A 22,573-nucleotide genomic window follows, 5' to 3' on the forward strand; every position below is an offset into this window, starting at 1 on the left:
AGCTGGGATTACAGGCACATGCCACCACACCTGGCTAATTTTTGTATTTTTAGTAGAGATGGGGTTTCACCGTGTTAGTCAGGATGGTCTTTATCTTCAGACCTTCACGATCCTCCTGCCTCGGCCTCCCAAAGTGTTGGGATTACAGGTGTGAGCCACCATGCCCAGTGGGGTTTTTTTTTTTTTCCTGAGATGGAGTTTCACTCTTATTGCCCAGGCTGGAGTGCAATGGCGTGATCTTGGTTCCCTGCAGCTTCTGCCTCCTAGATTCAAGTGATTCTCCTGCCTTAGGCTCCTGAGCAGCCGAGGTAGGCGTGTGCTACCATGCCCAGTTAATTTTTATATTTTTAGTAAAGACGGGGTTTCACTGTGTTGGCCAGGCTGATCTCAAACTCCTGACCTTGTGATCTGCTTGCATCAGCCTCCCAAAGTGCTGAGATTACAGGTGTGAGCCACTGCACCCAGCCTGGGTTTTTTTTTTTTTTGAAACGAGTCTCAGCTGCCCAGGCTGTAGTGCAGTGGTGCAATCTTAGCTCACTGCAACCACCATCTACCGGGTTCAAGCGATTTTCCCATATCTGCCTTCCAAGTAGCTGGGTTTATAGGCACCTGCCATCATACCCGTCTAATTTTTGTATTTTAGTAGAGATGGGGTTTCTCCATGTTGGCCAGGGTGGTCTTGAACTCCTGACCTCAGATGACCAGCCTCAGCCTCCCAAAGAGCTGGATTACAGGCATGAGCCACCGTGCCTGGCCTTGTTGGAAGATTTGTAAGGAACAGGATGGGCTTGAGAGGAGGCTACTAGCTAGGCTTCTAAGTTGGGTAGATGTCTTAGGCAGCTGTATCAGCATGGGGGATTGCCTTTGAAATTGCATTGAGAGGTTTGAATCAGACTCAAGGAGGTCTTTTGGAGCAGCACTGTGCCCCTGAGGGTGCATTAGGGAGAGGAGAAATAAGGAAAGGAGATTGAATTTGGAGATTTCTTAGGTGTCAGAGTGAGTTATTTCCATGTAAGAGAAGACCTGAACAAGGAAGGAGAAAGTCAATATCCTGGAGCCAGGTGAAGATTGGAAGAAACTTTGAGTGGAGGTGGTGGTGGGGATGGCTGGTCCAGCTCACCGACCTCTGCACTGTTTCTTGGCAGGGTGGTGAAGGAAGAAATTTCAGATGACAACGCCCGCCTCCCCTGCTTCAACGGAAGGGTGGTATCCTGGGTAAGAGTTTGTGACGCCTAGGGCCAGGTTCCCTCAGCATTGCCAGGCTCCTCCAAGCCTCAGTCTTTTCTGTAGCCCTGCCCCAGGCCAGGTGTTAGTGGCCCTGCCTCTTTTTTTTTTTTTTTTGATTTTTTTTTTTCTTTTTTTTGAGATGGGGTCTTGCTAGATCGCCCAGGCTGGAGTACAGTGGTGCAGTCTCAGCTCACTGCAACCTCCGCCTTCCGAGTACAAGCAGTTCCCTGCCTCAGCTTCCTGATTAGCTGGGATTACAGGTGTCTACCACCAGGCCCAGCTAATTTTTTGTATCTTTAGTAGAAACAGGTTACACTATTTTGGTCAGGCTGGTCTTGAACTCCTGACCTTGTGATCCACCCACGTCAGTCTCCCAAAGTCCTGGGATTATAGATGTGAGCCATGGCACCTGGCTGGCCCTAGTTCTTTACCTCCTGTCTGTTTGGAGAGCCATCGAGAGGCCCTCAGCTTTCTCCTTTTGGAGTCTCTAATCCTTGCTAGGTTTTTTTGCTCTTCTTCAGCTCTCTGAGACCCTTTCTAATTCTTTGACTTACTGCCATCTGTTCCACCCCCACTCCCAGGTGAGCCACTGTTTATCGTTTGCACCCTTCTAGCTGGTGTCCTCAGATAACCCCCAGCCCGAGACGGTTCCTCCAGCCCATGAGCCTCGGACAGAACTGGCGCCTCCAGCCCCACCTTTACCGCCTTTGCCACCTGAGAGGACCAGTGGCATTGGGGACTCGAGGCCTCCATCATTCCAGTGAGTCCTTCGGATCCTTGACTGCAGGGGAGGGAGAAGAGGAGGGAACCCAGGCCTTTTGGTAGGGGGTGCCTGGGATCCAGAGACCTGATCTCCTGTTGTGGGTTGGAAACCATCTCTGCCCGTCCAGCCCTAATGTGTCCAGCAGCCACGAGAATCTGGAGCCTGAGACAGAAACCGAGTCAGTAGTGTCACTGAGGCGGGAGCGGCCTCGAAGGAGAGACAGCAGTGAGCATGGCGGTGAGGGGCAGGCCTGGGGACGGGGAAGGGCTGGGCCAGACCCCAGTCTTGGTGGGGTGGGCAGGGGGAAGCTTGGTTCCTGAACTTCCTATCCATATGCAGCTGGGGGCCACAGGACCGGTGGCCCCTCAAGGCTGGAGCGCCACCTGGCTGGTTATGAGAGCTCCTCTACCCTCATGACCAGCGAGCTGGAGAGTACCAGCCTGGGGGACTCGGATGAGGAGGATACCATGAGCAGGTATGGCTCTGCAGCTCTCCCCAGTGTGCCCAGCCCTGGCTTTCCTCCTCTGGTCAGTCCTCTTGTTCTTTCTCTTGGCCCCATGACCACTTTGGCTTATGTTTGTTCTCCTCCCAATCTCCTGACAGGTTCAGCAGCTCCACGGAGCAAAGCAGTGCCTCTCGCCTCCTGAAGCGCCACCGGCGGCGGAGGAAACAGCGGCCACCCCGCCTGGAGAGGGTGAGGGGGTCCCCATGGGAATACTGGTGCTGGGAGAAGGTGGGGCATGGGCCTTGGTTTGGGTGGTGCCAGGACACCAGCAGAGCCCCAGGGTGTAGCCTGGGTTGTTGAAGAGCACTCTAGCTCCTTCTTTTCCCATCACAGACCTCATCCTTCAGCAGTGTCACGGATTCTACAATGTCCCTGAATATCATCACAGTCACACTGAACATGGGTACGGGGAAAGCCTGTGGGGAGGGCCTGGTCTCTGGGGCTTGCAACTAGGGCCTCTTCCCCTCACACGGCCTCTCTCCACAGAGAAATACAACTTCCTGGGCATCTCCATTGTGGGCCAAAGCAATGAGCGGGGAGATGGAGGCATCTACATAGGTTCCATCATGAAGGGTGGGGCCGTGGCGGCCGACGGGCGCATTGAGCCAGGGGACATGCTTCTGCAGGTATGCTGGGGCAGGGCCATTGAGCTGCCCTGCGTGGGGGCCCTCAGCCTCTGCCACCCGGCCTCTGACCCCCTTCCCCTTGCTTCCAGGTGAATGACATGAACTTTGAGAACATGAGCAATGATGATGCCGTGCGGGTGCTGAGGGACATCGTGCACAAGCCTGGGTGAGTTGCTGAGCAGGCTGCAGGTCCTCAGTCTTTTTTTTTTTCCCCCCCTTAAGTTTTTGTTTTGCAATTTTAATAAGTGATAAGACAGGCGGGCCCAGGAGCTAACCCCTGCAATCCCAGTACTTTGGGAGGCTGAGGTGGGTGGATCACCTGAGGTCAGGAGTTTAAGACCAGCCTGGCCAACATGGAGAAACCCCAACTCCATTAAAAATAGAAAAATGGCCAGGTGCAGTGGCTCGCACCTGTAATCCCAGCACTTTGGAAGGCCAAGGTGGGCGGGTCACCTGAGGTCAGGAGTTCGAGACCAACCTGACCAACATAAAGAAACCCTGTCTCTTCTAAAAAATATAAAATTAGTTGGGTGTGGTGGCACATGCCTGTAATCCCAGCTACTCGGGAGGTTGAAGCAGGAGAATCGCTTGAACCTGGGAGGCGGAGGTTTCGGTGAGCCAAGATTGCACCATTGTACTCCAGCCTGGGCAACAGGAGCGAAAACTCCATCTCAAAAAAAAATATATATATATTAGCTGGGTGTAGTGGTGCTCCCCTGTAGTCCCAGCTAGTGGGGAATGAGACAGAAGAATTGCTTGGACTCTGGGGTGGGGGCAGAGGTTGCCGTTACCTGAGATCATGCCACTGCACTTTAGCATGGGCAACAGAGCAAGACTCTGTTTTGGAAAAAAAAAGTGGGGGTAAGACATAACACTCAATGTACATGAAACAAATTCGTGATGTAGCAAATAATACTAGAGTGAATACTCATGTCACCGCCACCTAGACCATCAAATAGAGATTGCTGACACCCTAGATCCCCCTCCACAGACGCCCTTTTCTGCTCTGCAATGCCTCACCCCCCAGGGGTAGTCACTCTGCTGACTTCCTGGGTCATTACCACGACAAAGAAAAGCTTTGCCTCCCTCCATAGTAACCACCCTTACATGTATCCTTGAACAGCACGGTTTTGTTTTACCTGTTTTTGGACTTTCAGTGAATGGAATTGTACAGCGTGTACTCTCTCGTTTCACTTGGCAATATGTTTTTAAGAGTTTCCATGTTGATGAGTCATCCTCATTGTGGTACCTTCCACCCTTACCTTCCCTATCCCAGCTGAGACATGCTGGCTTCTCCCCATCTTTGTGTCTCTTAATTCATCCTTGCTTCAGCCCCTCCACCCCAGGCCTGTTCTTCCCCTGTGCCCTTGACTGGCCTTCTCTTCCCCATAGCCCCATCGTGCTGACTGTGGCCAAGTGCTGGGATCCCTCTCCTCAGGCCTACTTCACTCTCCCCCGAAGTGAGTGACACTCAGGGAGGGCCTGAAGTTGGTGGTGGGGGCGGCCCAGAAGGCTGGGGCTGGCCTCTGGTCGTGAGGAATGGGTGGAGGAGGGTCCAGGCAGAGGTGGAACAGGAGGCTGAGTCAGGGAGGGACTGGGCTGGCTTTTGGGGACTGAGAAGGGGTCATTTTGGTACCATCTTTGTCCCAGATGAGCCCATCCAGCCAATTGACCCTGCTGCCTGGGTGTCCCACTCTGCGGCTCTGACTGGCACCTTCCCAGCCTACCCAGGCTCCTCCTCCATGAGCACCATTACATCGGGATCCTCTTTGCCTGATGGTGAGCCACCAGCCAACCTCATTTCACCCTCCTGCCAGAGGGCTGCCCCGAAGTGGTATGACCCATGGCCCTTGTGGGAGTGACCCTGCCTCTTGATGCCCCATTGTCTCCTCTGCCAGGCTGTGAGGGCCGGGGTCTCTCCATCCACACAGACATGGCATCGGTCACTAAGGCCATGGCAGCTCCAGAGTCTGGGCTGGAAGTCCGGGACCGCATGTGGCTCAAGATCACCATCCCTAATGCTTTTCTGGGTATGGCTGGGTCCTGGGCAGGTGGCTGGAGAAGGGGAGGAGGAGGTGACCGAAGCTGGGAACAGCACAGACAGAGGTGAGAGCAGGAGTTGGAAGGAGAAACTGAGGCCTTTTTCCACTGTGGGTGCCCCCAGGCTCGGATGTGGTTGACTGGCTCTACCATCATGTGGAGGGCTTTCCAGAGCGGCGGGAGGCCCGAAAATACGCCAGTGGGCTACTCAAAGCTGGCCTCATCCGACACACCGTCAATAAGATCACCTTCTCTGAGCAGTGCTATTACGTCTTCGGAGACCTCAGTGGTGGCTGTGAGAGCTGTGAGTCCCCCTGCCCTGACTCTGGCAGTGTGGCTCTGCCTGCCTTGTTCTGCCTCTCCAACCCTAGACCTAGCCCAGAAACCGCAGCCAGGGCCACCATGGATGGTTGAGCAGCATGTGTCCCGAACTAGGTTCTGTACTGGCCGAGGATGGGGGCTGACGTCCACCCATGCGCTGCGGGACTAACCACGCCAGGTGCAGGACTGTCCACCAGGGGAAGGTGCACCTCTTTCTGTGTCCCGTAGAGGCATGGGCTAGTGGTGGCCCTGGTTGTGCCCCTTCCCTCATGGCAGAAGTAGTTGGGAGTTTCCTGTCAGAGGCCCTTGTGAACCTGTTTTGAGCCCAATCTTGGGTGGGTCTGGGAGAACTGTTCCCAGTTCCTCTCATTCAGTGTCTTAGGGCCCTAGCCTCTTTGAAGCAGTGATTTCTTACTCTCTTCTTTTGCTTTCCAGACCTAGTTAACCTGTCTCTCAATGACAACGATGGCTCCAGTGGGGCTTCAGACCAGGACACCCTGGCCCCTCTGCCTGGGGCCACGCCCTGGCCCCTGCTGCCCACTTTCTCCTACCAGTACCCCGCCCCACACCCCTACAGCCCACAGCCCCCACCCTACCATGAGCTTTCGTCTTATACCTATGGTGGGGGCAGTGCCAGCAGCCAGCACAGTGAGGGTAAGTCACCCCCAGATACCCAATACGCCAGGTCTGAGGGCGGATCAGAGGGGAGCCAGGGAGGAGCCTGGATGAGGACTCAGTTGCCCCTCCCCTCCCTCCACAGGCAGCCGGAGCAGTGGGTCGACACGAAGTGATGGGGGGGCAGGGCGCACGGGGAGGCCTGAGGAGCGGGCCCCCGAGTCCAAGTCCGGCAGTGGCAGTGAGTCTGAGCCCTCTAGCCGAGGGGGCAGCCTTCGGCGGGGTGGGGAACCAAGTGGGACTGGTGATGGGGGCCCTCCTCCCTCCAGAGGCTCAACTGGGGGTGCCCCTAATCTCCGAGCCCACCCGGGGCTCCATCCCTATGGACCACCCCCTGGCATGGCCCTCCCCTACAACCCCATGATGGTGGTCATGATGCCCCCACCCCCACCCCCAGTCCCTCCAGCAGTGCAGCCTCCGGGGGCCCCTCCAGTCAGAGACCTGGGCTCTGTGCCCCCAGAACTGACAGCCAGCCGCCAAAGCTTCCACATGGCCATGGGCAATCCCAGTGAGTTCTTTGTGGATGTTATGTAGCCCGCGGTGGGCCAGGCTGGGCCTGGTGCTACTGGTGTGTGACTGGGTGTCCCGGCCATCATGTGCTTGCTCTCACAGTGCCTGGGCTCAGCCTGCCGGCTGCTGCCAGACAGGAGGTCGTGGCCACTGTGACTCTCACCAGCAGTGCCTGGTTCCTCCCCCTTCCCTCAGGGGTAAACAAGGGACCTTTGATTATTTTTAGCTTTGTTTTTTTATAAGCCTTTTTGGGGGTTAAAATAGAGTTTCTTACACTTTTGGGACTAATTTTTTTAATAGGCATTTCCTCTTTTGTATAAAGCATCCCCATCTGTTGGGCCCCTTGTTCTAACCCCAGAATGTGACCTCCTCCTCCAGTTACCCACAGCCCTGTCCTGTGCGGGGTTGGGGGTGGTCAGTGGTACCCTGGGGTTAGGCCCCTAGACAGCAGCCCGAGGAAGCTGGGAGATTTGGGCCGTGTAGCTGCCTTTGTTACGCTATTTATTTTAGTCACTTGTATAAGACACCAAATAAAGCAATAGAGGCAAACTCCCCACACCTCTGGCTCCTTTCTTTGGGAGGGAGGCAGGCAGCAGAGGGAAAGAATGGACACACAGGAGCGAAGGATGACTTGTTAGAAATTTTATTATTTGTGAGGCAGTTAAGTGCTCTGGAGAGCAGGCACAGTCTTGGGAACACTATGACCACCCCCTGGACAAACCAGGGCCCTCGGGAGAGGGGCTTCAGCTTTGGCTTGAGGGAAGGCACATAACCAGGCCAGGCCCTGGCCAAGAGTATTCAGAAGCCAATTGGGTTGCTGGTGACCACACCACCCCGCTCCACCAAGGCCTTGGAGATGCTTTTGAAGTTGCGGTAGAGCTCCTGCTGCTGGGGGTCCGACTGCAGAGTGGCCATGCTCTCTCGGATCCGGGCTGCAGCCTGTGGGGAGGAAGGAGGGGTTTGGGCCTGTACCTCTAGCCCCTCACCTGAGCTTGGCAGTCCTGAGTCTCACCTCGATACACCAGGTGTCACAGAGCATTTTCTCATGCTGGGCTGTGGAGTGGCCCTCACTGAGGGATCTTGAGGCCCTGGCAGGAAGCAAGAGACAAAAATAAATCTGTGCCGGCTGGGATCCGGGCCTAGCCCCCCTTCAGCCCAGGCATTCCCTACCTGCCTCCTCACCTCGAGAGAACCACTACCATGGCATAGAGGTCGATGGCCCCGTCTGCCAGCCGCTGCAGCAGAAATTGTTCATCTATCGGGTAGGTGGGTGGGGGTGGGAGTGTTAGTCTCAAGGAGAGGAAAGGGTGGGAGGGGTGGGAGGGCAGAGGTCACTCACTGACAATCCCCTTCCTGTGTTTTATCAGCTTTGCCTCCACCACAGCGGCAAACTGCTCCAGAGCCTGCACTGCCTGAAGAGGAGGGAGAGGTGGGAGAGGTGCAGGGCTCAGGGGCCGTTGGCCGCAGCCCCTGACGCAGGCTCTCCTAGACCCCTGGCTACTTACCAGCTCACCGCTCCGACTCAACTCTGGGTGGACGATTCCATTGAGACTTAGGCCGCTGCCCAGTCCTGCCCGCCTGAGAGGAAGAGGGAGAATGACTGGTTAGCTGCCATACATCGCCCTGCCCTCCCCTGGCCCTTGCCCTGGCCCTAAGCCTACCGCCTCAGCTGTTTGCCTGCCTCTCCTAGCAGGAGGCCAGCATTCCCAAAGGGATTCTTTAGAGCACTGCCAAGCCCAGAGAGCTCCTTTCCTTTGTCCTATGGGGGAAGAGGGTCCAGTAGTCAGGACTCAGTGTCCTCCTCACCTCTACCCCACCCAATTCTCCCTCTTACCATACAGCCCTGCAGAGCTACAAACAGCCGAAGAATGTCATTTGTCCCCTCAAAGATCCGGAAGATGCGAAGATCTCGGAGCACACGCTCTACTCCAGGTTCCTACCACAGGGCAACACAGATCATACGCCCCTGCGAAGATGTGCCTGCCCGCCCCTGGCCCAGTGGAGGCTCTGCAGAAGACGGAACTGTACCTTCATGAAGCCCATACCCCCCATGATTTGGATGCACTCATCTGTCACCTTCCAGGCTGCCTCCTAGGGACAGAGAACAGATGGGACTGGTTTTGGAGCTAAGCTCCCAAACTGGGCTCTCCCTCCCTGCATGCCTGGGACCTCACCGAGCCAAAGATTTTGCTGATGGCGGCCTCTATCTGGAAGTCTGTGGATCCCTGGTCCATGTTAGCACTCACCATGTAAGCCATGGACTGAGGTTGCATGGTTGGGACATGGGAAGGAAAATGGAAAACGGCTGTGTCAGACTTGGCCTGATCACCCAATCCTGAAGATCAGGTGTGACCTAGCTTGGTAGACCCAGTCACCTAACTCGTCAGGTCAGGCAAATATTTGTTCTTCTGGGTCAGTTCTCAAGGCACTTTCAGGTATTTGTTTTCTTAAAAGGGGTGGAGATAAGGGATGGGGTAGGATTAACTTCAGTTACTGCTGGCCAGCATCTGACCAGAACATCATTGCTCTCCACCTTCCGCAGAAGCTGAGCTGACTATGCCTCCCCGCATCCCCTAGGGCATTGGTGTAAAGCTGGAGACCCACTGCCCCAGGTGCTGCTGGGGGTTGTAGTCTGACCCGGCTGGGAAGAAAGCCACCCAACTGGGAAGAAAACTACCGGGCTCCAGGGAGAGCAGCTTGGGAAGCCCTCACCTCAGTTACATACTGCAGCATAACCATCCGGGCCAGCTTCTCCTGGATCAGCCCAAAGTTGTGAATTTTCTCCCCAAACTGGGTACGATTAGCGGCATGATCTACCTGGAAGAGGGTACGTGCGTCGTGGTTCAGTGTGGTTCTGCGGTCTCCCTAAGAGTGGGGCTGGGCTTTGGATACAACCAGTGTTCAGTCTACATAGGATGGAGACCTAAGTTATGGGGACCTAAGCTAGCGAGTCTGGGGCTGCTGGTAGGGGAGGAGTTTCTAGTGTAGGGAATGCATGCAGGGACACATGGCAAGGGGACAGTGAGACTTCTGTTGGGGCTAGCTAGGGACTCAGGCAGGGTACTCACCGCCTTGGCAATGATGCCTCTCATGGTACCTGCAAGGGCTGCAGCCATGCCAAACCTTCCGTTGTTGAGGATATGCATGGCGACCTTGAAGCCACTCCCAACCTCACCCAGCACATTCTCTGAGGGCACCCGTACTCCATCAAAGAACACCTCTGCCGTGTTAGAAGCCTTGATGCCCATCTTCTTCTCAGGGGGCCCACTGTGTCAGGGCAGTGTGGGAAAGCAGCGGTGTGTTTAGTAGGTTGTCACTGAGGGAAAACCACCCCTTCACTCCTTATGCACCAGGAAGGAATTACAGCTTCTAGACTATCAGCAGCCATAGGCAACATGCCCCCCAAGGCCCTGAGGACTAAGAAGGCCTGGCTATGTCCTATTCTGTGTTGGACTTGGCTGCTGGAGCCAAAACTTAAGTTCAGTTGCATACATATTAGTCCCAAAGGTCACATTCAGTCCACTTGCTTTGGCTTTTGCATACATCCCCAGTGTGACCTGCAACAATCATCTGCTTTGGTGCCAAGTTCTGCCCCCTCAGTCCTAAGCTCTTCCTCCCCAAATCCACTCACTGGGTAACGCCCCCGAAGCCCCTCTCCACCACAAAAGCGGTGATCTTCTCCTTCACAGCCCCCGTGGCTGGATCGGTAACTGGTGTCTTGGCAAAGACTGTGAAGATGTCTGCCAGGCCCCCATTACTGTGGAAGAATGAGGGGGCATTCAGGACATGGAGGACTGGGAGCAGTGAGGCATGGGATTGGGCAAAGAGGGGAAATGGGAGGCAGATTGCCTGATCCAAAGCTTGCTTCCGTTGAGTGTATAGTATTTTCCACAGGGGCTGGGCACAGCAGAGGTTCGGATGGAGGCTGCATCTGACCCGCTTGAGGGCTCGGTTAGACAGAAAGCGGCCAAAGTCTCCCCTGTTGGGGAGAGAGCTCCTTTACCCCAAGTTCTGATGAGCTTCAGAGTACCCTCCACCCACTTCCCCATCCCTCCACAAGGCAGTTCTCCCTAACACCTGGCGGTATCCAGTTTTTTTCTTTTTTCTTTTTCTTTTTTTTTTTTTTGAGATGAAGTTTCCCTCTTGTCACCCAGGCTGGAGTGCAGTGACGAAATCTCAGCTCACTGCAACCTCTGCCTCCCAGGTTCAAGCAATTCTCCTTCCTCAGCCTCCCGAGTAGCTGGGATTACAGGCGCCCACCACCATTGCCGGCTAATTTTTTTTATTTTTAGTAGAGACAGGGTTTCACCATGTTGCCCAGGCTGCTCTCGAAGTCCTGACATGCCTCAGCCTCCCAAAGTGCTGGGATTACAGGCACGAGCCACTGTACCCAGCCAGTGTCTAGTTTTCTTTTGCATTTCCCAACCAACACTCTGATGCCTCCCCAGAATCTTCTCCCAAACAAAATGCGCAGCCATTTGATAATGTAAGTACCAACTAGCCTAATCTGTGCCAAGCCCAGTATACCCCCCAATCTCCCTCGGTCTCCTAGGGTTGCCTCACCAGATGCCAGTTTGGGGAGGTATTTTTCTTTCTGGGCCTTCGTGCCAAAGAGCAGGATGCCTTTGAAACCGATGCTCTGATGGGCCCCCAGGGTAATGCCCACGCCAAGGTCATGCATGCCCACGATCTCCACCAGGCGGGCGTACTGAAGGGGAAACGGGAATCTGGGGCTGTCACTGGCTGCAGGGGGACGTACCTCAACAGGAGAGTGTGGGCAACAGGGCAGTGCGGGCACCTGGACCATCCCCCGTGTGTGGGAAGGAAGTGATGTCGGGCAAAGGGTACAGCAGAGAATGTTGATCAGTCTTAGGTCTTGGTAGGAGGGTGACTTGCTATACTCTTGTTCGGTGGCCCCAGCTTAGAGATTTCTAAGGACTTGGGAACCAGGGTGAAGCCAACGGCTCTTAGCTCCAGGGGACTGCATATAAATTGCGTGATGTTTGGGAAAGGAGGTGGTCATATACATTTTGGACATCTCTCCCACAGGCCCCCAGGGCAGGTGCTTCGAAGAGACTTTAGCCCTGGGGATGGCAAAGAAGCTGAATCTGCCAAGCTGGACTACGGGATACTGGGATGTGGTGATAGGGTGCCCCTCACCTGGGTGTTGCAGAGGCCCACACCACCCAGCTCACTGGGCACTTGCAAACCAAAGGCCCCCAGCTCCTTGAGGCCCTGTAAAGTGGTCTCCTCTACCACCTCCAGAGTGTCATTCTTGGCAGGATCGTTCACCTCCTGGGGAAGGCACAGGATCCCACATTCACGCTCCTTCTGAGCTTAACATCTCCAACCACCCCCAGCAGCGACCAAGCCCGAGTCATTCCTCACCTCGAAGAAACGGGACACAGGCCCCACCAGCTCTTTAAGAAACTGTGTCTGCTCTTCGTTGAGCACTGTAGCGGGTGGGGGACAGGCCAGTCAGGCCAGGCTGGCAGGAGAAACCACTCTGGCCCCACCCAGCTCTATCCCTTCCCTTACCAGAAGGGTATGGGAACACCTGATCTGTGGTGAGCTGGCCTTTGAACATCCCCACAGCAAAAGACTTAGATTCCTGGGCAGAGAGAGGGGGTTTCAGGACTATGGTTGGGGTGAGTCTGTCCCTGGTTAAGGTCCACCTGGCCTCGGGGCTACTTACCGTCTTGGCCAGTTTTTCCCTGGTCGAAGAATCAGAGGAGTGGGAATCTGGCTTGTCCACAGCCGCCTGGGAAAAAGAAGGTTAGCAAGGCCGGGGAGAAGGGACTTACGCTGTGCCAAGGGAAGCACAGGGCGTGAGCCGCGCCTGGAGGCAGCGCAGATGCGGCGACCTTTCCCCTAGTTTCGCCCTAGGGCACCCTGGCTTGCCCTTTCCTCTACTTTTGGCGACAGAACCGTGGGCAGGGGACTGGCACCAAGAGGGGACCCCTGCCGGCGGCGGGGAGGAGGGCGCCGAAGTGGACCGCCGCTCCCACAGCCCCTAGCCAAGGTTGCCATGACTTACCTGAGCGGCGACCCCGGCATAGGGCCGCCGGGCAGGGCCGGGCCGGGGCTGCCCCAGGAGTGCCGTGGGCCGCGAGCTGTGGGGAGTTGGGGGTTCAGTCCTAGCCCAGTGCCCTGGCCTGCCGTCCCCCGTCCCTCTTGTCATACACAGACCTTACGCCCCCCAGCCTCAGCAGCTGCCGTCCCACGCTCGAGGACATCCGAGCCGCCTGCATCTCCGAACCGCTCTGGGCACTGGTACCTTGAGCGCTGACCCAGCTCTGGCGCCCGTACGCACGAGTCAGGGCGCCCCCTAGCCCTGACTCATCGTCCACAATGCACCGGGCGGCAGGCGGGTTCCGGGGCCCGGGGCGTGCTGGGAGCTGTAGTTCCTGGGCACTCGTTCCGCCGACCTAGAGGGATCTCCAAGCGTCATTTGTCTCCCCCAGACTCCATCCTGCCCGTCCGAAGTAGAGTCTAGTCCTCCGACGGGGTGATGGGATAGGGTGTGACGGAAGAGGAAGGGGCTTAAGTCCCTGCAGCCAGAGGGATGGAGGTGGACTGAAGGGAGGGCTTCTCCGGTGGGGTTAGAAGGAAGAATTAGGGGAAGAGAACTGTAAGGTAGATGCCAGAGGTAGAGACATGGAAAGTCGCCTCTAGAGTTTCTGGTGAAATCTGTCTCCGCCAACACAAGGGTACGGTGGTGGTGGGCACTCAAGCTAGGGTGTGAGTACGCTAAGTGTATTCTCCTGAGACCTAGGCGACGTCGCTAACTCTTGAAACAGCCACGGTTTCACAGTAGGAAGGCCTCCCCAGGTTCACTGCCTCACCCTTAATAAAGCCTCTGAGACCTTCCTGAACATTCCTCTGTCTCTATCCTCTGTTCCTTCCAGAGACCATGTGCCCAGGCAGGTGGATTCTTCCTGGGCGGGAGAGGAACTGCAGGAATTCTCTCTCCTGCCACTTGCCCGTGAAATCCCAACTTCTCTAGCCCTGGGTCAGGAAGTCCCAAACAATTTATACCCGTCTTTCTGCAATTCTCATTGGGGTGAGAAGAGGCCCAGGAGGAGAGAGAACAGGGATTAGCTTCTTTTTGAGCTGCTGGAGCCTTCTGTGAGGAGGCTCTCTTTGCTGGCTTCTCAGAAGAGTGTGGCTAAGTTTTGCCTGCCTTTGGGGAGAGGGAGCCAGCGTGTATGGAGCAAGGTGGTGGCTGTGCTGGTGCCTGGGGACCTGGGGGAATGGGACAGCTGGTCGGTTCAGAGAGTGCCTACTTTACTCACAGCTGGAATTGAATGGGGAGAAGCCGCTCAACTCCAATCCTGGAGGATTAGGAAGATTAAAGTGAGAGAAGAGAGAGATGTCCCAGAGACCAAGAGGTGAAAAACAGGGGTCCTTGTGGAGGGGAGGCCTGGGAGTGAAGTAGGGGGCTGGCGCTTGGGGATCGCTGTTCCCGAATCTTTCCATAGGGCCTGGGGTGAAGGGCACAGGCTGGGGAGATGAAGTGACAGTGTGTTCGTCTCCCTGTGTTGGCCTCTTCCCTGTCCCAATTCTCCTTGCATCTCACTAGCTCCCAGGTCAGCCCTCTGGCTCCTGGCTCCCCCACTACTGCGGTGGGCACCCCCGCTCCTCACAGTGCTGCACAGCGACCTCTTCCAGGCCTTGCTGGGTGAGTAGCCCATTTTCTGAGGGATCTGGGCCTCCAAGGGCCGTTACTGAACTTTGGGGGCTGGTTGGGAGCTTGGAGATCATTTGATCCAGGCTGGAGCCCCATTCAGGGTCATGGCCATGGTGTCCTCCATGATCCTGGACCAGCCTTGGCTGAAAGGGCTCCTCCCTTGCCAGACAGACCACAGCAGTGATGGCAGGGGTGATGTGCCCAGAGAGGCCTAGGGTGGGGAGGTAACTCAGTTCTGTTCCTGTGACAGACATCCTGGACTATTATGAGGCTTCCCTCTCAGAGAGTCAGGTAAGGAGGTGGGGGCGAGTGCCTGCCTTCCTGAGGGGCAGGTAGGGCTGGAGAGGTGAGTCAGATATGGCTAACATTACTTGGAGACTTGGGGGCCCTGCTGACAAAAGCCTGAGTTCGTGGCCCAGGGACATTGGGGCACCGAGAATGCACTCTCTGTGGTTCTGTATCCCCCTCCCTTTCTTCCTCCTTTTCTTTGCCTGCCCCAGTTTCAGGCACTAAAGAGTCTAGGGCATAACTTCTGAGGTTTCTCAGCCCCTGAGAAACCTGAGGGAGAACTAGGTCCCTAGGGATTCCCTCCTGCCAGCCAACCCCTGCCTCACACCGACCCCCTGCCCCCTGCCACAACCTCCCTCCCATATTCAAATAACTGTGGGTGCTCCCAGCCCAGCTATAGGTGCTTTCTCCTCTAAGAAATGAAATCCAGCCTCCTCGTCTTTGCTGTCAACGCTGGTGGCTGGCCAGGTCTCCATGTTTGCCTCAGGGTCTCTGTGCTTCTGCTTCTAGCTCCTTTCCCATTATCCGGGTTCCTGCCAGCACGGAAGGAGTTAACTCTGCCAAGGCACCCCCCCCATTCTGGTTCCTAGCTCCCTCCCTCCCTCCCCCTGCTTCCTCTCTCCTCCTCTCTCCCCTTCCCTCTTCGGCTCCACGGCTCCCTCGGCCGCTGCCGTTTCCAACCCCCCCACCCCTCTCCCCCGCCACGGCCCCTAGCCCCTGGCCGTTTGGCAAGACCCCCCCCTACCCCGGGGCTCCCCAAAATCCAGTTCCCCTCCCCCATCCCAGCTCATGCCCCAGCCCCCGAACTCCGGGGCTGCCAGCCCCCGGTGCCCCCGCCCCTCCTGAGGATCGGGGTGTGCTCCCCAAGTCCCCTCCCCTCCATTGGGGAGCCCCTTCCAGGGCCCCCTTCCCCTCCCTCCCACGCTCCCCTCCCCTTCCCTTCTCCAACCCCCTCCTTCCCCTCTCACCCCTCCCCCCATCCTGGCCCCCCCTGCAAAAGTGGGGTGCGGAGGGGGGAGGGGTGAGAACCCACGGAGGGGAGGAACGAAACTCCGATGAAGTCAGAGCCCCTTACCCGCCACCGCGGCCAGGCCCCCCAACATGGACTGTCTCTGTATAGTGACAACCAAGGTAAGCATGATGGGGGGGCTGTAAACTGGGGGGAGGGTATGAGTTTGTGGGGAGGGGCTAATAGGCCTTATCTGGGACTGGCGCCCCTGGAGTGATAGCATAAGAAGTAAGATGTATTTGGGGATCTTAATTTAGTTTTGGGGTTCACATCTGATAAAATGCTGGATTTGGCCACAGGTGCCCCCTGGAGTGATCCCTTTGTACCTGTAGAGAAATGGAAAATTTAGGATATTCCATGGTTTGGGAGGCCTGGTGGGTTTGGGGGTTCACCAGCGCTGTTTGAGGGAGACTTTTTTCAGGAGAAGCCTGGCTCCCATGGAAGTCCTGCTGGTGTATGTGGGAAGGTGGGCTATGTTGTGGGGGTCCTCTTCCCTCCCCAGGGAAAAGCTGCCTTCCAAGTGCCTTGTTCAATTTTGGGGGGCTCCTGGCATGGGGTAAAGGTTCTTGGTTGTGAGTGCCTGACTGGTCTGGGGGTGTCAGCTGGCAGGGAAGGGGTGGGCCTTCAGACTATAGAACAAGCATCTCGTAGCTGCATTTAGGGATGCTCTCTCAATTTGAGGAAACTGTTAATTTAGGGTTCAGTCATTTAGAATGGAGATGGTTGGAAGTTGGCAGAGGGCTGGGGCCTGACATGGGATCACCTGAGGGAATGCACCAGGTGAGGCAAGGATTTTGGGGTACTCCCATGGGAGGCAGAAGATTGCAGCAGCTGAGCTTGCCAGCCCCTGAAGTGGAGGAGGAGAGATTTAGGGAGAGGGGATTTGAGGAGGGGGACTGAGTGGGTGGTGCAAAATTTGGGGGTGTCCCAAAGGCAGGTGCCCCATGTCCCCATCTCCTCCCACACTGTATCTAGCCTGGATCAAGAAAGAGGGAGAAGAGCAGATGGGAGGACTGTTCACTTGCCCCTGATGCTTGGGATCAAGGTGGGGGGGACACCTGGATTTAAGGGTCCCTGAGGACTTATGACCGAGGTTACTGAGGTTACGGGGGTGAAAAGGTGTAGGAGGAGAGCAGGGCTGGCAGCAGTGGGGATCTGTGCAAGAGTGTCCCTCTGGTTGAAGCCTGGCAAAGGCAGGAGATCTTGGATGGAGCACAGGCAAGCTCCTGGTGGGATGCGGATACCTAGACTCTGCTTGGAGACTCTGGGGCTGGAGAGCTGGATGCCTGGTGTGTGGAGGGAGGCTTGGGCGGGTGGCAGGCAGCTGGGGGCTGGGGGGTGGGACAGGAAGTGGGGGCCGGGGGAGGCGGGGTCTGGGTGAGTCACAGGCTGGGGAGGGGGTTATATTTAGTGGGAACTGCAGCTTTTCATGGGAGGGAGCTGAGGACACACATGTTCCCTGCCACAAACTCACACATGTGTGTACACATGCGTTGTGCACGTGTGAGCATGGCTGAAAGAGATGGAGGGCTGAGGACCTTTAGATCTGGAGCCCCCACCCTCTCTCCACCAGGGCTACTTGTTTGTCCCTCATTCTGTGGGCTTCAGGGTTTCTCCCAGGCTGCCTCTTCCCCACATTCCCTGTAGTTTCGGTGGATTTTTATGCCTCAGTTTCTCTGGCCTGGTTTCCTTTAATGTCTGTCTGATCCTCTGCTCCTACTGTCTCCTGCCCTGAGGCCTGCCACTCGGCCTTAGGCTCCCTGGCTGTGGTCCTCTGTGTACAGGTGTAAATAGAAAGCCTGGTGGAATGTGTGGGCTCTGCTTCCAACACGTGAACACATAAATGAGAGCGAGGGTGAGGGGCTTGCCTGCACTGGCAGCTATTCTGGGTGGGTGGGTGGCCTTATTCATTACCCACTCCAGCCTCCTACTTCTTCCCTGGCACCCAGGGTTGAGCATCCCTGAAGGAAGGAGGCTTACAGAGCAGCAGATCATGCATTTGGGATTTACAGAGGCGTGGAGACCCAGGCTTGCCACATTCCTTGGCCGGAAAACTTGTCAGCCTTAGGATGGCGGGGACTCCAACTCCCACAAGGCCCCGAGGCACAAGATCCCTCAATGTTAGACGGTTGCTGCCCATGGCACTGTTGGGAGTTGTGGTTCACCTCTATTCAGGGCAGCTCAGGGTAGCCCAGGAGGAGCCTGCAGGGGGCACATAGCTCCTGTTTCCCCAAATGCTGGATTGGGTAGGGAGTGCTCAGGCTTTGCAGTCGTTCAGCTCCCCAGCCCTGCTGGAGTCTTCCATCTTTTATTGCCTATATTTAGATTCCTGCCGCAGTAATTTAAGGAACATTTATTGAAAGCCTACTACGTGCTAGGTCCTGTGTTTTGTGCAAACTCTGCTTTACAGCGATCACTTTGTCTTTCTTGGTGCCTTTATCTCTGCCAGCATCTCTCTTCGTCTCCGAGCATCTCTTTCTCCCACTCCGCCCCCGTCCCTCCCCCTTTCCCCGCGCTGCTGCCGCCGTTGCCATGGTAACCGGCGACGACTGAAGTTGCGTGGCTGACTGGAGGGCCGGGCGAGGGTGGCGAAGGGCGGAGCAGAACAAGTGGGGGTGGGGATACAGTTGGGGAAAGACCGAGGGTATTTGCCACAGCCCCAGAAGCGAAGTGGTTAAACCCTCCGGGTGGTCCTTATTGGGCAAAGCCGTGATGCCGGGGGCGGGGCAGTGTGGCCGACAGCCTCATTCATTGGCCGGCAGGGGCGTGGCGGAGGGACAGTGTGGGCGAGGCAGGGGGAGCGAATGGGCGGGAAGTGGACGGAGGCGTGGCTTCCCGGGCAGGTGGGTGGAGTCTGGCTTACTCTATCGAGGGAGGCAGCAACCCTTGGAAAGGGGAGGAACCTTGGGGCTGGGTTACCTGACCGAAATGAGGGCGGGCTGAGCTGGGATGGGCGTGGCGTGGTACCCCGTGCGTAAAAGAGCCGGGCTTTGAGGAGCTATTGTCCAAGTAACTTAGGGGCCTGGGGGTCTCTGGAAAGGAGAATCCGGGGGTTGGGAAGTCTGACGTTTCAATTTTCCTAAGATGGAGGCCTGTTAAGATTTCATCAGAGCACCCCTCCTACCTCAGCTCTGTGTTCCCAGGAGACGGTTGCTAAGCGACAGCAAAGTCCTTGATTGCTGCGTTGCCAGGCAACAGGGAAACGGAAAATGGAGGGAAAAGGGAAATGGGGGATGGGGAAGGGTCTTTATGGGCCATAGCGCCCACTGGTGGATAAGCAGGGCTTGTACGTTTTCTATTCTAGAAGGAATTTTGAGTCCAGCCCCTTCCACACTGACTCCTTGGATCCTCTGCTGATCCCAGCTTTCCTACCAGATATGAAACTAGGACATTGGGGGTCATCTTGGGGTCGCATGTAACAGATGCCAATCTACGGGGTCAATCTTGCTTGGGTGAGATTCTAAGGAAGTCGTCATTTCTGCCATGTGTGGACATTTTATAGAAGTCAGACAGGCGATTTGAGGAGACCTCTCACTGGGTTTTAAGAGCTGGAACGGTGGGCGTGAATGGGAGAATATTTGGGAGAGGCTTTCAGGTTCAGTTGTTTGGGAGAAAATAGAAATCTCTGAAGAGACCTGAAGCAGGCCGTTGGGAGTGTTCTGGACGATTTGTGGGTCATTGCAAATTGCCAGCCAGATTTTTGGTGTATATATTTTTTGAGTCCTAAGTTTGGAGAAGATATATTTGGGAGCAATCTTCCGACAAAGTTGGAATTCGGAGTCATGGAAGGGATGTTCTGGGCAGCCAGAAAAGGGTGTAATCTATGAACCTCGGGGTAAAGAAAAGGAGAGGAAAAGTTAAAAAACATATTTTTTTTGGTAGAAATGGGATCTCACTATGTTGCCCAGTCTGGTCTCAAGCGCCTGGCCTACAGCGATCTTTCCACCTAAATTTCTTTTAATAAGGGTTTTGGAAAAAATTGAAGAGATTGCAATTGAATTTGGAGGGTCTGCTTTAAAGTAGATTAAATATTTCCTGAAAATGGGTTCTTGTGTGGAATTAGAGACGGGCATATTGAGAAGTCGTGAGTGTCTTATTAGATTCAGGGGCTTGGATAGGGGATCCCAAACAAATTAGAGGACTTGTTATTTGGGTGTGTATATTAGAGCAAGAGTAATATTTGCACTAATTGCAAGGTCCCTGTTAGTGGATTGGGGGATAGATGTGATTTAGAAAGGGATGATTTAGCGTCTGTTAATTTGGGGGCACGACAAGGATCTGTGGTTCCTTAAACTCTTGAACAAACATGGCCTGGCTGTCAGGTGGGGCTAGACTGCAGGGGAGAACTATGCTGCTGAGGATAGGAGATGCCTTGGAATCTGAGAAGTTGCTATCCACATCACGGATCTTGCAGGGGATTTGATGGGAGAGGCCGTGTAGATTCCTTGGGGGTCCTTGTGAGAGTAGTGCTGTTTGCTTCCCTGGACTCTGGGAGTCCAGTAGTGGTGAGATGTCCAGTGAGGTTTTGGAATGGTTAGGGGCCTGGCAATGCTGGGGTTGGGGGATTAGATGGAATAAGGAGTCCCTGAGAACTAGAGAGATAAATTGGTAAAATTTTAAATCTGTCTCTATTTGTAGAGGGGTCGGAATAGAAGTATACTGTGGAAAGTGAAGTCCACAGAGAAACAGCGTGAACCAGGGAAGTTGGTCGCTAAGAGGGTCTCCCCTCACCCTTCTGTCTCCCAAAGTGACGCTCGCCCGTACTGCGCAGGCGCAGTCCCCCCCCACCCCCCCCCACTCCGGCCGCAGCCTCCAGTCGCCGCGGCCGCCGCAGCCCCCGCCCCTCTGCCCCTCCCCCTCCCCAACCCAGGGACCCTTGATATCCCACCCAACCCCTTCCCTCAGTCCCCCTTCCCTTCTACATGTCGGCTCGGAACAGATTCGCCTCCATGTGTCTCTGCGTGGTACGTGCCGCGGTATGGGCTCCGGCCCCGCTCCCCTCTTCCCGGACCCCCGCAAAATATCAGGGTGCAAGCTTCAAGTGCTGTCGTTCTTCCTTCTGCTTGGTGTGGGGTCTCTGGGTTGCAACTTCTTGGGGACAGGCGCCGTGGGTCGCCCCTCTTATCATTCACTTTGATTCACACCCCTATGTTTTGGGGGTGCAAGCCTCGATTCCAGGTCATTCTGTGCAACTGGGGCTCCGGTGAGGAGGGGGCCAAAGGGGAAGGAACAGCAGCGACTCCGTTGGTGTCCCCCACTCCCCAGGCCTTTTACTTGTTTTAAACCCTAATATATTGGGGGCGCAGACATGTCCCAGTAGCATCTGAGTTGTTGTGGGTTAGGGCCCGAATCCCAGAAGGATAAAGGGTGGGGGTCCTCCTTTCCCATCCTGCTTTAGTTGCCCTGTAATCCAGGACTGAGAGGTGCTGATCCTTACCTCCCCAGCCCCCCAGTTTGCAGTTTCAGAATTACTCCTTCCACCCCTACCCCCACCCCTCCAGACGTTTCTCTCCCCCACCCCCCACATGTACGTGGAAAATTTCCAGGGACTGAACCTAGTTCCTAACCTCTTCCAGCCACATTCTGGAAACCCTGGGACCCATTTCTTGTTCCCCATTTTCCCCATGTTGCCTCCCAATCCTGAGGAGCCTCTTCCTCAGTGCCAGACACCACCCTCCCTCCATGGGGGTGGGAGAGAGAGAGGTATGGGGTCTCCATAAAAATAAAAGTTTACTTTCATTTCCTCCCTAGAATAAATGATGAAATGTCCCTCCTCATGTTTGCATTTTCTTTGGGTGCACCCTGACATTTCCTCATCAGATTCAGGAATTTTCTCTATGAGGTGGAGTGAAGATGGAGGGGCATTGGACTCAAACCCTCCCCCAGACTCCAAAAGTTGAAGCGTTGGCCCTGTCTAATTTACTTTGCAGGGAATTAGAGGCCTTGTGAAGGGAGAGTAGAGAGCGGAGAGCGGCTTTCCCCCATTCCCCCAGGAATCCCCAATTCTGGGGGTCCTCCCTCAGCTTGTGCACTGCCCAGGTAGAAGATCACCTTCTCAGGATATGCAATGAAGAGTCTCTGTCGGTTCATAGAACTTCTTCATTCAAGACACCTCAGCCTTGGAGGAGGGCTATTTTGTGTGTTCTCCTCCTATTTCCCTTCTCTACTTTTTGTGCCCATGGTACTGAAACCTGGAGTTCAGGATTCTCTCTCCAAGTCTGTGGTCCAGAGAATAGACTTGATCTCACTGAGCCCCTGTTTTCCTTCTTTAAGGCTTTTTTTTTTTTTTTTTGGAGATGGAGTCTTGCTCTGTCACTAGGCTGCAATGTAGTGGCACAATTTCAGCTCACTGCAACCTCCGCCTCCCGGGTTCAAATGATTATCCTGCCTCAGCCTCCTGAGTAGCTGGGATTACAGGCACACACCACCATGCCCAGCTAATTTTTGTATTTTTAGTAGAGACAGGGTTTCACCATGTTGGCCAGGATGGTCTCCATCTCCTCACCTCATGATCCGCCCACCTCAGCCTCCCAGGGTGCTGGGATTACAGGCGTGAGCCACTGAGCCCAGCGAAGGCTCTTTAAATGTCTTAGGGTGCTTCTTGATTCAAGGTGTCTCTGTGTCCTGGATTTGAGAGTTTTTGTGTTGTCAGGCTCACTTCCTTCTCTTCTCTGACTGTACTCTTAGTCTACAGCCAAAGTTGTATTATATTTTCAGCCTTGATTCATCATCCTTAATATTTTCAGAATCATACTCTAGGACTGGCCATTGACCTTGAGAAGCTTCCTCCCGTTTGATCTTGGAGCTGCTGTTCTTTAAATATTAGGGCACTCTCAGCCTCCCAGAAAGTTTTGGGAGGGAAATTCTGCGCTTGCTCTCTCTCTTTTTTTTTTTTTTTGTTTTTGAGACGGAGTCTTGT

At 55.2% G+C, this 22,573-nt stretch overlaps 3 protein-coding genes across 13 annotated transcripts in view; 2 read left to right on the forward strand and 1 right to left on the reverse strand.

Moving 5' to 3' along the window:
• DVL2 (dishevelled segment polarity protein 2) overlaps positions 1-7,220 on the forward strand; it is an 11,038-nt gene extending 3,818 nt beyond the window's left edge. Inside the window, exons 2-15 of one of the 2 annotated variants that reach the window (XM_017531685.2) lie at positions 1,146-1,215; positions 1,842-1,987; positions 2,118-2,227; positions 2,330-2,465; positions 2,594-2,684; positions 2,829-2,898; positions 2,982-3,121; positions 3,211-3,287; positions 4,514-4,581; positions 4,772-4,900; positions 5,020-5,151; positions 5,286-5,465; positions 5,918-6,136; positions 6,243-7,220. In XM_017531685.2, the coding sequence (XP_017387174.1) occupies positions 1,146-1,215; positions 1,842-1,987; positions 2,118-2,227; positions 2,330-2,465; positions 2,594-2,684; positions 2,829-2,898; positions 2,982-3,121; positions 3,211-3,287; positions 4,514-4,581; positions 4,772-4,900; positions 5,020-5,151; positions 5,286-5,465; positions 5,918-6,136; positions 6,243-6,691 (2,017 nt within the window). In that variant the 3' untranslated portion in view covers positions 6,692-7,220. The remainder of the gene's footprint in view (positions 1-1,145; positions 1,216-1,841; positions 1,988-2,117; positions 2,228-2,329; positions 2,466-2,593; positions 2,685-2,828; positions 2,899-2,981; positions 3,122-3,210; positions 3,288-4,513; positions 4,582-4,771; positions 4,901-5,019; positions 5,152-5,285; positions 5,466-5,917; positions 6,137-6,242) is intronic. The other variant, XM_017531686.2, reaches the window with a different exon arrangement.
• Positions 7,221-7,294: 74 nt separating this feature from the next.
• Positions 7,295-13,005, reverse strand: ACADVL (acyl-CoA dehydrogenase very long chain). 3 transcript variants are annotated; one of them, XM_017531688.2, is made up of 20 exons: positions 12,857-12,991; positions 12,705-12,780; positions 12,363-12,428; positions 12,206-12,278; positions 12,056-12,120; positions 11,828-11,962; positions 11,231-11,375; positions 10,517-10,646; positions 10,299-10,424; positions 9,736-9,934; positions 9,380-9,484; positions 8,842-8,928; positions 8,696-8,758; positions 8,502-8,603; positions 8,329-8,426; positions 8,173-8,245; positions 8,007-8,079; positions 7,850-7,922; positions 7,680-7,755; positions 7,295-7,606 (listed from the first exon to the last, which is right to left on the reverse strand). In XM_017531688.2, exons 1-20 carry the CDS (start codon positions 12,916-12,918, stop codon positions 7,466-7,468), a joined length of 1,968 nt encoding a protein of 655 aa, XP_017387177.1. In that variant the 5' UTR covers positions 12,919-12,991; the 3' UTR covers positions 7,295-7,465. The 3 variants fall into 3 exon arrangements, with proteins under 3 accessions (XP_017387177.1, XP_017387176.1, XP_017387180.1); XM_017531687.2 differs by having other exon boundaries at positions 12,206-12,428; positions 12,857-13,005; XM_017531691.2 differs by lacking the exons at positions 11,828-11,962; positions 12,056-12,120; positions 12,206-12,278.
• The window catches only part of DLG4 (discs large MAGUK scaffold protein 4), a 29,890-nt gene continuing 20,174 nt past the window's right edge, over positions 12,858-22,573 (forward strand). For 3 of the 8 annotated variants that reach the window (XM_017531673.1, XM_017531676.1, XM_017531677.1), the window contains exon 1: positions 15,270-15,776. In XM_017531673.1, coding sequence (XP_017387162.1) covers positions 15,747-15,776 — 30 coding nt within the window. In that variant the 5' untranslated portion in view covers positions 15,270-15,746. Of the gene's footprint in view, positions 14,059-14,249; positions 14,349-14,607; positions 14,649-15,269; positions 15,777-22,573 lie in introns of those variants that run through there. The other 5 variants (XM_017531678.1, XM_017531680.1, XM_037739677.1 and 2 more) reach the window with 4 other exon arrangements.

This window comes from Cebus imitator, unplaced genomic scaffold (genome assembly GCF_001604975.1).
Source record: "Cebus imitator isolate Cc_AM_T3 unplaced genomic scaffold, Cebus_imitator-1.0 Scaffold72, whole genome shotgun sequence".
In the NCBI taxonomy this organism is placed as follows: domain Eukaryota; kingdom Metazoa; phylum Chordata; class Mammalia; order Primates; family Cebidae; genus Cebus; species Cebus imitator.

Coding starts and splice junctions, on each gene's coding strand:
- ACADVL (XM_017531687.2), bottom strand. CDS start 12,918: ATGCAGGCGGCTCGGATGTCCTCGAGCGTGGGACGGCAGCTGCTGAGG. Junction 8,080..8,172: donor TGAGTCGGAGCGGTGAGCTG/GTAAGTAGCCAG, acceptor CCTCCTCTTCAG/GCAGTGCAGGCTCTGGAGCA. Junction 7,607..7,679: donor GTGACACCTGGTGTATCGAG/GTGAGACTCAGG, acceptor TCCTCCCCACAG/GCTGCAGCCCGGATCCGAGA.